The following is a 15,008-nucleotide window of genomic DNA, read 5'->3' as shown; positions in this document are numbered from 1 at the left end:
AGCAATTAACAAGAACAAAAGATGAACAACCACAAAACAATTGAAATGAATGTTATGAAGTAAGTACACAATCAAAAATTAAGTCACAGTTTGTTCACTATATTTTCATCCAATAAAAAGTAAATTTTGAGACAGGTAATTTTATTGTCTTTCCAATGACGTAAGAAACATATAAATCCGAATTACTATGAGTAAATTATGAATTTTTAAAAAATAGGAAGTAAATAATTAAAAAATGAAGTGAAAATATTCTACCTCAAGGGTAACTTGCTTATAGATCAAGGGTTCGAGCCTCACCAAGGCTCACATGTAGTGTATATCAGTTGCCTAAAGAGGCCTTGAGGCCTTAGTCTTATCTTCCTATCTATATCCAAGGTGCTACAACCCATATGGGACTTGTGCACCTCCCTTCTTACAAGGACTATACTAGCTGGTAGTCCTCCTATTTTCTACTAGTAGAATTAATATTTTTTCATTTTTGACTTCACCATAGTGTTCAGAAACACCCAATTAGCCTAGAAACATTGCGTGGCCTTCAAACCTTGCTCCATTTCTTCATAATGGCTCTCCAAGTGGTAAAACTCAATTTTACCAAGGTCTTGAAAATAACCCTAAAAATTCATAGAAAATTCTAAATAAATTCTAAAAATTCCTATAATATTTTTATAATTCTAATATCCATTTAAAGATATAATTTCCTATATTTATGATCTTTTATAGTAATAAAAATCAATTTGAATCTACTAAAAATTCTAAATAATTTCTAAATAAATTCTAAAAATTTCCATAATGTTTCTATAATGCTAATAGCAATTTAAGGATATAATTTCTTATATTATTGATTTTTTATAGTAATGGAATCAATTTAAATCTACTATAAATTCTACTTTCTATATAAATAATTAAAAAAACATGAGATTCTTTCTCATACTTCTTTTAACTACTAACTAACATTTATAGTTTTTGTATAAGTAATACATATGGATATAAGATCAATATAAATATTGATTTTAGTAACTAATCCTATTCCTTAATAATAAGTAAAAATACTAAATCAACTAAAATAATTGCCTCCAAGACTTACTAAGACTCCATTTCTTCTCCACTAATACTATTCTTCTTTCTTTAACATCTTCTAAGTACATCTTTACCTAGTAATTGTAATTTTGGCACTCTACATGCATTCTTTTGTCCTAAAACAACTAGTGAGTCAATCTGATGACTAACACCTTTTTTACAGAAGCTTCAACAAATTCATAAATTAAAGATATAAAACTTATAATTTTAATAATTAATGTATTCACTAGCTGCATATCTTAAATAAAATATAATAATTTATTTTTTTTAGATGTTATAAATCAACTACTAGAATATGGAGCAAAAAAAGGCTCCAAAATCTTTATTTGTATCTTTTCTTTCAATAATTCCAACAATTTAAGCAAGTGTGCATTTAACGTAAGAATTGGCTTTAAGTTCCAAGACACATGTGGTACTATAAAAATAACCATAGGAACAATAATACTAAGATCTACACATCCTATTTTATAAAGTTCAAAGGCAAATAATTTATCTTATTTTGTAAGCATTACTTTAAAATATTCAATTTTTTCTGATAATAAAGAATTATTGCATCCAATCTTCAATTCTTCAAAAGTCTCTTTTGTACATTGATGTCTAATAATCTTTAGATCTTTTAAACTTTCTTCTTTTGATGTCTCTTCTATTCATTTTATAGAATTCAAGTATAAAATAAACTTCTTTTGAATAAGTTTTCATAATCTTTTCATCATCATTTAATTCAATAGATGCAATTACCCTCAAAGAATCTTATAATTCATTTTCTTCATAAACACCAAAAATCCTCTCATCAACTTCTAATATTCTTAAATTATATAATTCTTTATCAATATCGTATATTCTTTTTTTCTTTTCTTTTCTTTTTAAATCTTCTATTTTTTTATATATAATATTTTGATTTTAAAAAATATCAATAATACTTCTATCAAAGGTATCTATATCTTATAAGAATACCTCTCTTTTTGTATGTCTATAAACTTGCTTTATAATGGTACTTCTACAAAATCTTTAAATTCTTCAACAACTCTTGGCAACAATTTCTTCTGCAATATATCTCAATTTAGTTTGTGATGACGAAGCATAGTTAAAAATTTTACCACTTTTCTTTTATCTTCACTATGAATCTGTGCATAGGCTGAATTATTATTAAGACCTTTTGTTTCTATCTATATTGTCGTAATATATGATTATTTTAAAATCATTAGATAAGATATTGTATCTTGAACAAAGAAATGTTGTTCTATTGCAACATCTCTAATCTAAGTTTTAATATCTAGGCAAGTTCCATATAATTTACCTCATATGTTATTAGTTGCTCGTATTATCCATCCATGTTTTATACCAATTGGCCACCTTTGCTTTTTATAAAGATCCTTAGATATAAGAATTATTTCAAAACCATGGTCAATTAAAATAACAACTTATTCTTATATATATCTTCCACCTTTACTAATATTTTTATAGTTGCCCTTGCTTAATGCTATTGAGTATAATGGCTTGAAGCTTCTATTTTCTTGTTAATATAATCTTCAAAATATACTTGTTTATTATAACCATTCTTTTCACTTATTGATTTCTTATAATAATTATCAACCTCTTCTTCATCCTTGTATATCTTTGTATCAATAGCCTGACTTATTCTACCTTCATCCATTAATTGTTTCTTCTTTTTAATATTGTCAATAATAACATCATGCAATCCCTTTTTTACAATTCCTAAAATTTCTTTTAATATAAATTCTACCTTAACATTTAGTACACGTTCTTCCAACACCCCTTTAAAATCTATTGCCACTTTAATATAAGAGAGTAGTTTATACGCTATTGATTTACTTTTATCTTTTGTTTCCTTTATTTTTTCTTCTAATGTTATTGAAACATCTTTTGTAGACAATTCTTGTGATGCCGCCTTATGAGCCTTATCTCTTAAAATTTGTTTGTTACAAGAATTTCCTTTTATTGTATCATCAAAAAAAATTCATCTCTTTACTTCCATAAAGGCTTTATATTAGCTCTTAGCAATATATATGAATTAAAAGAATCTCTATAGGATCTTTCTAACTTGTTCTATTACATATTATAGTTGCAATTTTCAATAATACTTTTTAAGGTATTTTTCCTTTTTGAATTGTGAAAATGGCAAAAGTCTAAAATCCACTTGTTTCTATGCTTCCATCAAAGTCATCATCTATCTTAGCACCATAACTTGTACTTTCTTATGTTGCTACTTTATGTACTACTAAATAGTCTTCAATCAATGCTTTCATATCTCTCTTGCCAAAATTGGTTTAAAAAAGTTTCCTTGTATCTTTTAATGCCATATTTCCATCTTTCCAAAAAATAACTCATTGTTGAACCATATCATTAAATTCATTGCAATCCTTCCTAGTATGAAAAACATCATCACACCAAATACATCTTTGTACATATTTTTGTTTAGAAATAGCCTTCAAATTGTTTGTAGAAGTTTTTTCTTCAAGTCTTGCTAATTTCATTTAAAGATCCCTCATACCACATATAATCTCTTCAACTCCCATATCTTCTTTCTTTGATGTAGATGCTAGAAATTGAACAATAGGAATTGTTGGTCAAGTTGTGTGCACTTGAGTTTTAGGTGCTTGTATTACTCTTGGAATATTAATCCTATTATGTTAGAGAGCGGCTAGTGGTAATGACAAAATTGAGCAAGTATGTACTTCACAAGAGAGAACTTTGTGCATCCAGAAATGGTTTCTCCAATGAGTCAGTATTGACTATTTCTTTTCTCTTGTTTTGCCATAGCAATGATTTTCCATTGGGAATCTTTGATGCTGCATTGGAGGATTTGTATTTCAAAACATTAGAGGTTTTGAAATACAAATGAAAAGTTTCTGTCTGTGAGGTATCCAACACACAGGAGGTTTTTCTTTAAGCTAGGTGAGTAAAGAACATGTTGAATTTGTTGTATTTCAGTGTTGAGAAGCTTATCAGCAACATTCCCAATACCAAATACAATATGTCCTTGTCCTCTTATGGAGGTAACCCTGGTTCCTGTGCATGGTTTAATATGGTTTAATCAAAGAAACTAACGTTTTGTCCCCAGATATGTGGTGCAAGACACCAGAATTTAGGTAATAAAGTCTAGAGTTTGTGTCTAAAACATTTACCTATAGCAGGCAAGCTTCGGGAGATGCTTCCTCTTTGGGTTTTGAATCGTTCTCGTACTCGAACTGATCGTCTTCATTTTCGTTGATTTTGATGTTATGTATATGGCCGCCTCTCCATTCTTTTGGTGTTCTTCTGTCTGGAGGCGAGACTCCATATCCTTGATACGTTCAAGAAGGTCGCAAAGGTCCCCTTTAAAAATTTCTCGGTGTTTTGCGGTGGCTGGAATGAGCGGCTTGTTTGGAGCAATTCGACTGCTGCTGTTGTAACGTTGATAGCTACTTCGTGGGTGGTAATGGTTTCTACGGTCCTATGAGTATTGGCCGCGATCACTGTTGAGGGATTGCCCTCCCAAGTGTGAGTTGCTTGGGTGTCGATGGCCATAGCTGCCGCGGCTGCTGTTGTCGGCTTTCAAGTTGTTCTATCCATTTTGATAATATTGTGCTCTATATCCTTAATGTGGCCCTCGGTTGTTGTGAGGCCTTCGGGTGTGACTTCGGAAGGAAAGAAGCGCCTTGCCGATCTGTTCTGGCTGTAAGTCCATCTTTCTGGAGGTTTCTTTGTCCAATAGTCTTGCTTCCAGTTCTTTGTAAGACGACAGTTTCCTTTCATTAAGGATCATGTGTTTTGTGACGTCAAACTCTCTGGGCAGATTCTTCAGTGTATAGTAAGTTACAACTTCTTCTAGGAGAAAGATCCCTACTTTGTTGAGGAGGTCAACGGCATCTTTCATGTCCGTAAGGTATTCGTCCATGCCGTTAGTCTTCCTGATGTTTAAAGAATCTGTCAATCAAGAACACTTTCCGGGGGCTAATGTCTGACTAGGAACTCGATTTTAATGAGGTCCAGCAATCGTGTGGTTCTCGGTAGCACCTGAGGAGCTTCAGCGTTGTACCACCCTTTACACTACTTTTAAGTGTGCATTGAGCCTGCTGTCTACCCCTCTTCTCTTCTTCTGACATGGGATCGTTGGGTGCTGTGATGCAGAAGTGGTAGAGTCCGTCTCTCTCGAAGACATTTTGCATTTTGAAGCCTCTGATGCCATAGTTTTCTAGGCATGTAAGGTGGTACGTTCCTGGTATCAAAGTCAGACTAGTTGCATGACTGACCGAGACGCTACAAACGGTGGGAACTAGCACAGCAGGTGTGGTTGGATGACTCATCATCCTTGGTGTGGGGTCTATTGTCTCTCTACTTATAATCTTTAAATCTGAGGAGGACAGGCCACAATTATTGTTAGTAGCTAATATGTTCTAAGCTGTATACTTCGGGACCACTCTTTGATACCATTTGGGATGCTAGGATAAGACACAATGTGGAACGTACTATTCAATTAAAAGATGATTCGGGAGGGGTATTATATACCCTCACAGTACGGGCTCAGAAACAGGTTCACAAGTTGTTGCTCCGAGCTGTCATGATGAACAGAAGAGATGAATGTAGACGAGAGTAGCATCCAACATAATGAAGCTGCAGCAATAGGGGGTGGACGTTGCAGCATTAAGCATGAGACAAGACCCTCTAAGAAGCCAGCTGCAAGCAACGTAACCTGTGGGTCATACCTTCTGCAGTGTTTTTGTGAATCCAAGTACCAAATTCTCGACGTTTGAGAGACACACACACACCTTGAAGCTGCAAAAAAAGTTCCAATGTTAACAGAGGAGGAAATGTCTGATGGTTGGCAGGAAGCTCCAACTTTTTCACGGCCTCCCATAGAGGCAAGCAGCGTGGTGGACAGCAGTCTTGACTTTATTGATAGATAACTGCTAGAAATATATCGCGCTATAGCAGTAATTGCTTTACAATGGCTGTAGCGTTGCCCATGACATGAAGCTGCTCCCCCGCATCTTTTACAGATGTATGTCTCGTGTAGGTGACTTGGGTAATCTAACTCCACTTATCAAAGTCAATTGATTCAAATTGTGTAAGGATCTCTGCCATGAGACTTAGCAAGTTGTGGAGAGCCAAAGTTCAAATATTGCTTTAGGGTGAAACATGCCTTCTTGTGAGGTGGTAGATGAAGTAACTGGTTAGTGGTGGGCTACAATCTGAGGTGGCACCGTTTAAAGGACCTGCAAATATGAAGTTGCTTGCCAATGCAACTGCAAGATTCGAGGCTTCTCATCTTGTAATGAATGAGGTGCGGTTCAACACCCGCCAAGGCCAAGATCCCACATCAACGCCAACAATTTCATGCGATTATTCGTGGCAGCACATTAACAACCCATACTAGAAATCCAATTTGATGTTGTGACTGTGTGCACTCATCCCCCTAACAAATCGCAGTAGTGCAACCTCCTTATCTACCATTGTTTCAATACTGGAATACCATGACTGTAGCCAAGCCACTGCATTAGGCTACACGACATGAGTCTGCAATGTGCTTAATTCAAAACTTAAGTATAAAGATCCAGCCTTGCTCGATAAGAATTCCGTGGCCAATAAACATGCGTCTCCAACTTCACAAAACAAAGCTTATTTGGTTTTGTACACAATAATTTTCTGTAATTGAGAAGAAAATGTAAGAAACCATGTTCAATATGCAAGTGCTTCTAAAACTATTTTGGATTTAAATAGATATTTTTGGCTTTGAACACTCAATTCAAACTAAATGCAATTGACATCATTCCTTGTGGTAAGATATATAAGTTTGTAAGATATACAAGTTTGTATCAACCCTCTAGTTGTGCGATACAACAGTGAAACCTCTGGGTGGAAATGAGAGATTAGGATGGAAGATGGGAATGGCAAGAGCGGAGAACTTCGGGAATGAGGAACGAAGGGAGCTAGAGTTGGAAACAAGGAGGAGCTGAAAACCATGATTTTTTTTAATGATGGTTAAGATAGGATGGGTTGATTTAATAAAATGATAGGTTGCTTTAACATTCCCTTAAAACTAAGGTGAATAAAAAAAAAATAGATCCTAATGTATAGAAAGGTATATTAAAGATGTTATATAAATCATCTTAGATAGGCAATAGATTTAGAAAGTTTAATATCTGGCTTTGTATATAAAGACTTTATATAATCTAATTTTACCAAAATACCTTAGAAATTTTGTATCTTATTTTTAAACATGGCATCGGTTTATTTTTATTTTTTTCTAGAGTAGATTAAGTCAATTTCTTATAATTTTTAGTAGAACATGTAATTAATTTTTTTTATTGCAATAAGTCGCTTTTTTTGAGCACGAACATTATGATGACTAATTGTCGGGTATCATCAGCGCACAGTACAAACCACTCCACCCATTTAGCATATGCTTTCAAGGTCACTGCACTTCTTTGCAGTGATTCACCACCACAACGTTACACTTCACATCATCAGCCGGCTTATTGACAGGCCCGATGCTTGGCTAGTATCTCCACTCAATGTACACGTGAAAGTGTATCGAAACATGTACGTACAAACTCTATTTCAAAATCAGCACTATACCGCACTACGAGGTCTGCAGTCAACAGGCCACGGAAGCAACTTCTACAGCAGTGTCCTTACATCAGAGTACCCTCTTGATTCGCTGGTCCCTTCAGAACGGGAACACCCTGACCTGATGACACAGAAACAGTTCATGTATTGAGAAGTTGAGCAAGATAGGCGAGTGATCTGTTTCTTAGTACGAAAGGGGTCCATCATGTTGGACCTTCCTTTGGTGCACTTGAAGAAAAACCAATGCATGTGAAAACAGAATTAGAAGCATTCATGAACTCTTACTTTGAGGTCTGAAGTGCTGGTGTTGCTCTCGAAAGCACAGGCGCGCAAACCTAGGCTTCACAGACTCGGGAAATCGGCTGAATTCAAGGTAAATCCAGAAAACAGTGCGAAGTCAGCTGGAGATTCGCGGACGATTGATCCTCCGACGCTCTGAACCAGATCCAGATGAGGATCTAGACCCGCTACTTTCTCCTCGTGGATTTCTGTCCATCTGCTGCTTGACACAAACAACAGTTCACGAACATGTTACAATCAAACATGGAAAACCAACACTCGCAACTGATTAATCCACTGTTACATGCTCCGTGGAACTAGAACCAACCCCAATGACACGTGGAAAGTTTAAGACACTCTGGGGCGCATCCTCATGATAAATCTGGGAGAAGCCTGAAGTGAAGATGACAGAAACCGGACGTGTATTCCACGAGTACAAAATCAGCAAAAGTTAAGGAACTTACTGGGGGAAGTGGATCCTTGTCACCGCGGTATTCAACCAGGGGCTGTCCGTTCTTATCCTTTAGTGCTAGATATTCGACGCAGAAAGGACCTTGACTTCTTCGGGGATCATCACCAGGCAAACCTTCATAATTTGTTCGAAGTGTGACATGCCATTCGGCGATCACTTTAATATTATCACCACATTGAAATTCACGATGGCTTTTTGCGTTATAAAACCAGAGGCCTTTCTTCCAGAGAACTGCGCCATTCATTGAAGCTTCCACTTTGTTCATTCCAAAGTTCTTCGATGTTGGCCATATCTTGCACCTCAGTATAATATCAATTTTTGCAATAGTGCATTTGACGCGGATACTGTTCTCCTTGATGTCGTAAGAAGGTGAACTGCACAATTTTTAGATTCAGTTCTAGTTTTAGGTTATAAACAATTACATGTAAAGCTGTTACTATTTTGCAGATTGCGGAAAACCATGCATGACGGCTCGCACATGTCCATGACACAATATGCTTGTAAAAATTAAGGTGAATACAAACGCGAACAAGTGCTGATGTGTGAATTCTAGACTTAAGTAAGGAAGAAAGTGTACCAAAAGTGGTGCGAGTTGGAAGTTTGAAGATTGTCCAACGAGCTGCCATCGAAGCTGGAGACACCATTTCTGCCGTGACAATTTACAGGCATCTGCTGCGGTACATACAAGGATGGCAACTCGGCACAATGAGTCGGACTAGAGTCCTTGCATTTGGCATTGTACAATGCAGCAACCACATCCTTCATGGTCGGCCTATCCTGCTGTCTCTCCTGAATGCAATGTCGGGCAATCTTGACAACTTCAAAGAGCTGATCGTAGGAAATGTCTAAGTTTCTCATTCGCTTGTCGACCATTCGAGGGAGAAGATGCCGCATCACATGCTCACCTGTACCTAGAAAGTCACTGCACCATTGTACCAATGTGATTTTCTGCTGTATAGCACGACGACCGGTAATGAGCTCCAGCAGCACCACGCCATAGCTGTAGACATCGTTCTTGTCACATGGGTGACCATCGCGAAGATACACAGGATCTCTGCATGAGGAGGCACATGAAAACATCTCTCTATCATTAACCTGAAACATGCAACGGAAACAGCTCCTTGTTCATTCACGCAATCTACCGTCAACCAAGAATATCAACGCTGACAAATGTAAAATATTCTTTCAAATGTGATTGACTTGGTGTACTTACACATATCCATGAGTGCCTCGCACACGCATCGACACCGTGGGATCCACTCCTGATATAACAGGTTTGCTCAGTCCGAAGTCTGCAATCTTCGCATTCATGTCGTCGTCGAAAAGAATGTTACCCGATTTGATGTCTCGGTGAACCAGAGAAGGATTTGCATGGCTGTGAAGATACTCCAAACCTTGCGCCACTTCAACTGCACAACGCATTCGTGCCTTCCAATCTAGCGTGGTTTCATCGGCATCCTCCTGGTTTCTGGGATGGAGGTGCTGGCTAAGGGAGCCTTTGCCCATGAACTCGTACACAAGAAACAGGTCGTCCTCCTCAACACAAAACCCCAGAAGCGCCACAAGGTTGCGATGGTGAAGCCGAGAGATTGTTTTAAGCTCCGCCCAAAACTCCCTCTCAATAACCTCCTTGTTGGAATTGTTCACTAGCTTGCCGTTAACCGGAATGTTCCCAGTTTTCTTCTGAAGCCTCTTCACTGCCGCTTTGCCGCGTCCCTCTGGTAGGGTGGCAAGGTACACGATCCCCTGGCCACCTCTTCCGATCTCCAACCCAAAGCAGTTCGTCATGGTGGTAATCTCCTTCAGTCTGTATTGACTCAAGGAGCCCACGGTTGAATTAATCCTGAAATTCTTCTTGACCCGCGGACCAGACACGGATGGTGAAAAAGATGGCTCCATTAAACTTTTCTGCGCATCTTTCCACCACAACCCAGTGCCTACACCGAAGATGAACATCACGCATAAAGAGAAAATAGTACCCAAGGTGTCGACACCCATGCAACTGTACTGGTCAAACACGCCATTCGCCAAGACAAGCTCCAAGCCTCCTGTATAAACCGGATTGCTAACCTGAGCGATCACCCCCATAGGATCAAAAATTTGGAACTCTCCACTCACGCGCGACATTGCCATGGCGCTGCCAAACATGCACGCGTTCAGTCCCAACCATCTCCATCTCACCCACTTCGACACGGCCATCAACTTCGTCACCGGTGATAACCCCGCCACCATCCCTTCCAAAGGCGGCAGCCTACTTCCGGCACCGCAATCTGATCTCCCCATACTCCAGCCCTCTCCCTAAATTTCCCGTGGTTTAATTCCAAGTGCAAGAGTTACCGCCTTCTACCTCGCGGAAAGGTTTCCACAAGAAACTAGACAATAAGCATCCAAAAGTACATTGATATCCTCCCTTTAGATGTGCAACCTAATGTTTGTTCCGCCTCCACCACTTCATTTCTAAAACTTTATTGCCCACCATGAACCCATTGGCCTGTGATAAGAACGCGTGACTTGACTTGCTGTTTGGATTAAAAAAAAATGGGTCAAGAATTGCGAGCAGCTTGTGCTCGATTTCAAAGCCCGAGTCTCACGATCTCACAAGAACCCCAACCCACCCTGAACACTACCACGTGGTCTGATCCGTCATAATCAGTTGAACGTCAACCTCATCCTCCAAACACAACCAATTCAATTTGGCGTGAACAACCTCAAAAACCAACCCTTCGAAAACCCTCAGGTTGCTTGACTCGAATCTCCCGATATCCTTGCAGCTCGCCAGGGTACGAGACTTCACCCTAAAAGCAGCATTTAAAAAATCACGCGGAAGCTACCTAAAGTTCTACAGCGCTTCCTAAAGACGCGCGACCGGGACAAAGGAACCCCAAGATGCCGGCCTTAGCACACGCAGCAATGCACGACTGATTAGTTACACCAGCAGAAAACTGACACAGAATCCGGGGGAACAGGTCAAAGCTAACACCTCAAAATGGCAGCCGTCAACCGCCGAGCAGAAACGGCAATTTACCTGTGGCTTCCGAGTATTCCTGCGGGGAACATCAATTTTGATAACAATTGTGCAATCGAAATGTCTACTAGAGTCTCCTCCTCTTCCTCCATTACCTTCAACAAAACCCTCAACCTCAAAGAACATGATCACCACTACTCAATTCCCACTTTGCATACTACACGGCGAAAAGGAGCATGTGCAACGAAACTGCATGACACCCACAAGACAAAAATCACCGCGGCTTCTCTGGGTCCTTCTACAGACAACCTTACTCACACAACTCTAGTCCGAGATCCCCTCCCATCCACGAATCGGTTCATCACTTCTCCTCAACGCGTAGAATGATTGCGCCGTTGCCGACATCATCTGAGGATGAAAAACCAGAGAGAACCGACAAATGGAGGAGTTTGTCTAGATGAACGAGGCTAAGTTTGCATGTCATGACGGATCCGACAAGACACAGTCACGGAGTCGATGGGTACCGAGTGCCCTCTTTCGATCCCCCTACTCCTCCCCCGTCTTGGATGTTGCGCCCGGTTTATTATCTCTTTCCTCTTTTTCGCGAAATCCCTGCGTTCACAGTGAGAAAACAGAGGAAAATTCTAGGTGGTCAGGGTCAAGCTTCCAGGTTACTGCCGACCAAGAGAAGGAGCCTACCGCAGGCTGAATTTTGTGCGACCGAGTTTTCCCCTTTATTGATTCAGTCAAGCCGTTTGTCATTTGCCAAATCCATCTGCGGTTTCTGAATATGTTGACGTGTTCACACAGGTGGCTTAGGCATCAAACTTGCGCGAGAGAAAAATAATCAACCCTCCTCCTCTTTCAAAGCAATTCCACGCTTTTTTCTGACAATTTGTGTGAGTTGCTGAACAATGCCAACGTGACGCAAGATAGTCTCAGAAACTCACGACGCACTTTTGAGGATTTTTCTCCTTCGTTGTTATGGAAATTAAAAGGAGCATGAGGGGAGGAAGAAAAGATTGAAATAGTAGAATGGAACAACTCCAGCACACTTGCTGTCTTCTCTCCGAAACAGTGCAATGGTGCTGTGGTACCACGATGCCTTGGAGAAGGTGCAAAGCATTGGATGCCGTGGGGATAAGCCCACGTACGGCCCGTCCCCAACCCGTCCCATCCTGCCCCCCCCCCCCCCGGACCCAGTGCCCCGACCCCCTCCAAAGATCTGGGGGTCAACCTTCGAGGAATATGCGAGATGCCAGCCTGTCTGCCTCGTCAGCACGCGCTAAAAATACGAGTCTGTCTCCCCCTTATCCGTGTGCTTCCCACCATCGTGGATTCCGTGGCCGCGACCCCCGAGGCGGGTTTTGAAAATACTGATAAGCTTCGTATGGCGGGTGGAAAAGGTGATCAGGGTTTTCAACTGCGAAAATCGGAACGAGAGAATGATTCGTTCCTCATGATACAGCTGGTATTGACGTATTATTAACCTAAAATATGTTCATCTGTAGGGTATATTCTATGTGTGTTTAGGATGATTGTAGAATTTTTTTGTTCTTTAAAATGCATAGAAAAAAATTCAAATTTTAATATAAATTATTTCAGTAAAACCAAGGGCATATATGTGCACGCATATATATATATATACATATATATACGGAAATGTTAAAGCAGTCCAAATTTTTACTAAATCAATCCACTTTGGATGAAGAATCATTGCACCCTTGTTCCTATTCTCCTCATTCCTATGTTCCCAGCCTCTATCTATGTTTTTAATCCCTCATCTTCCTGCTATGATCCAGTATTCTGGCAAGATCTTCAATGAGAAATTGCTATCCAACATTGCTAAAGAAAAATTTGAACAATAATATTCGTCTTACTTTCCTCACTTCAACACCATAACTCAATGTTCGTTCCAACATTCTTAGCTTTTGCATGCATTGTGATACCTTCTCCATTGCCAATCCTTCCACATTGTCTCCTCTACCATTTTCTTCACACCTCCTCTCCCCCTAATCCTTGCCCTTTGCCTTATTCTATTCCATCACCTTCCTACACACCATGCATCGTCCTTGCCCTTGATTTGGTCATTGAACATAGTTGATCTAGGTCGCTCCATATGCTTATGAAACACAAAGAGTAGCAAAAGCTTAGTAATTGTTTTTGCAGAGGTTGAGTTGATATCATAGACATACATTTTTATTCTAATATATACCTATATGATTAAATAAAAGTAAGTAAAAATAGATTTATTTCATAATATTTTTCAGATAAGCTTCTTAAAAGCTTTTTAAATGCTCCTTTGACTTTACATGTATTTGTAGTTGATTAATAGGTTAGAAACTTATTCAACAAGTTAACCACGTCTTGATAGCTTGCAAAACAAGGTAACTATGTGGCACACATATAAAAAACTTACCTTATAAGTTAAGATACATGCTTTGCAAAGTAAACAAATTTTGGAGGTCCTGTAGGATATTACTACATAGTTCTTAGTTAAGAGTATATATGGAGATAAGAGTGAAGCCTTTTTTATTCTTATCAACCCTTTTTTAGTCTTTAGTCTTATTTCAAGACTTTTTAGTCTTCTTATCTTTGCAAATAGCCATTCTAATTTAATACTATATCATCTTTGAGTGATTTTATAGGCTTTTCAAGTGACTTGAGAATATATTGATATTTTAATTCTTTGAGATTCATCTCCTTGATAGTTTAACAAGAGTGCTAATTTATTATTCTTATCTTAATTTAGAATTGAGTAGATTATTCCACTTTTATTGTTGTATTTTGAAGGTTGCAGATTATCCACTTTTAAATAAATCATTTTTTATTTTCTAACATCATTTTTTTCCTTAAAAAAATCAAATTACCTCTCTTTGTAGAAATTTTCTTTCAATATTAAAAGTTACAGATTACCTTCATCTAATTTGACTTGTAGATCTATTAAGTAGTTTGAAATAGAGGTAAAAATCATAGATGCTACTTTTGGTGGAAGTGAGAATAGATTTGCAACTATTACAGATCTTCACGAATTTGTCAACATTCTTAGAGTGTAAATTTCATGCATCACTATAATTCAAGATATTTAAACATGGCTTTTATAAAAGCTTCTTAATTTATTTTCTTATCTTAATAGTTGATAGGTTAAAGGTTGGTTAGTAATTTTATCTTCTAGGCTATAGAGACTCTTTTATTGCCTTGAAAAGACCATAAATTAGTAAAATTAAGTTAAAAGAGGTAAATAATTAACATAGTTGATACTAAGATTAAGTTGAAGATAGGGTTGGCCTAAAAAATCCCTAAGATAGGTTAAATTAATATTTGAGGATCGACCATTTGTAAAACAAGGTCAAAATCAGACCTCTAGCCACTAAAACGACATCTTAGGACAAAATAGGGTTTTATTCAAAGATTGGAGATTAGGATTTGAAAGCTAGCTTAGAGCTTGTTCTAATGACATAAGACTTGTTTTTGTAGGATTTGTTTGGATTTGGTAGTTATTATTCAAAATTAAGGTTTATATTGATAATTTGGAATTTAATCAATACAATTAGAACTAACACTTTTGATTAGTTTGTGAAATTGGTTTCACATCTATAATTCAAAATCTGGTAGTGCTTGGTTAATTAGATGTACTAAATACGT

The 15,008-nt window shown here is 38.0% G+C and overlaps 1 protein-coding gene and 1 long non-coding RNA gene across 2 annotated transcripts; one reads left to right on the top strand and one right to left on the bottom strand.

Moving 5' to 3' along the window:
- The first annotated feature begins 495 nt into the window (after positions 1-495).
- LOC149986253 (uncharacterized) lies at positions 496-6,141 on the top strand. The gene is made up of 2 exons (XR_016500825.1): positions 496-4,755; positions 5,209-6,141. It is a non-coding gene; the product is annotated as an uncharacterized LOC149986253 (long non-coding RNA).
- A 1,228-nt stretch (positions 6,142-7,369) lies between these two features.
- Positions 7,370-12,878, bottom strand: LOC112278398 (receptor-like serine/threonine-protein kinase ALE2). Its single transcript, XM_024511822.3, has 5 exons — positions 9,612-12,878; positions 8,976-9,452; positions 8,391-8,772; positions 7,933-8,146; positions 7,370-7,768 (listed from the first exon to the last, which is right to left on the bottom strand). The coding sequence occupies exons 1-4, from the start codon at positions 10,679-10,681 to the stop codon at positions 8,045-8,047; spliced, it is 2,031 nt and encodes a 676-aa protein (XP_024367590.1). The 5' UTR covers positions 10,682-12,878; the 3' UTR covers positions 7,370-7,768; positions 7,933-8,044.
- Positions 12,879-15,008: the final 2,130 nt, after the last annotated feature.

Source organism: Physcomitrium patens, chromosome 25 (genome assembly GCF_059467195.1).
Source record: "Physcomitrium patens ecotype Gransden chromosome 25, ASM5946719v1, whole genome shotgun sequence".
Lineage (NCBI taxonomy): Eukaryota > Viridiplantae > Streptophyta > Bryopsida > Funariales > Funariaceae > Physcomitrium > Physcomitrium patens.
This window is presented reverse-complemented; position numbering and strand designations above follow the sequence as displayed.

Coding starts and splice junctions, on each gene's coding strand:
- LOC112278398 (XM_024511822.3), bottom strand. CDS start 10,681: ATGGGGAGATCAGATTGCGGTGCCGGAAGTAGGCTGCCGCCTTTGGAA. Junction 9,453..9,611: donor CGAGGCACTCATGGATATGT/GTAAGTACACCA, acceptor CTCCTCATGCAG/AGATCCTGTGTATCTTCGCG. Junction 8,773..8,975: donor TCCAACTCGCACCACTTTTG/GTACACTTTCTT, acceptor AAAATTGTGCAG/TTCACCTTCTTACGACATCA.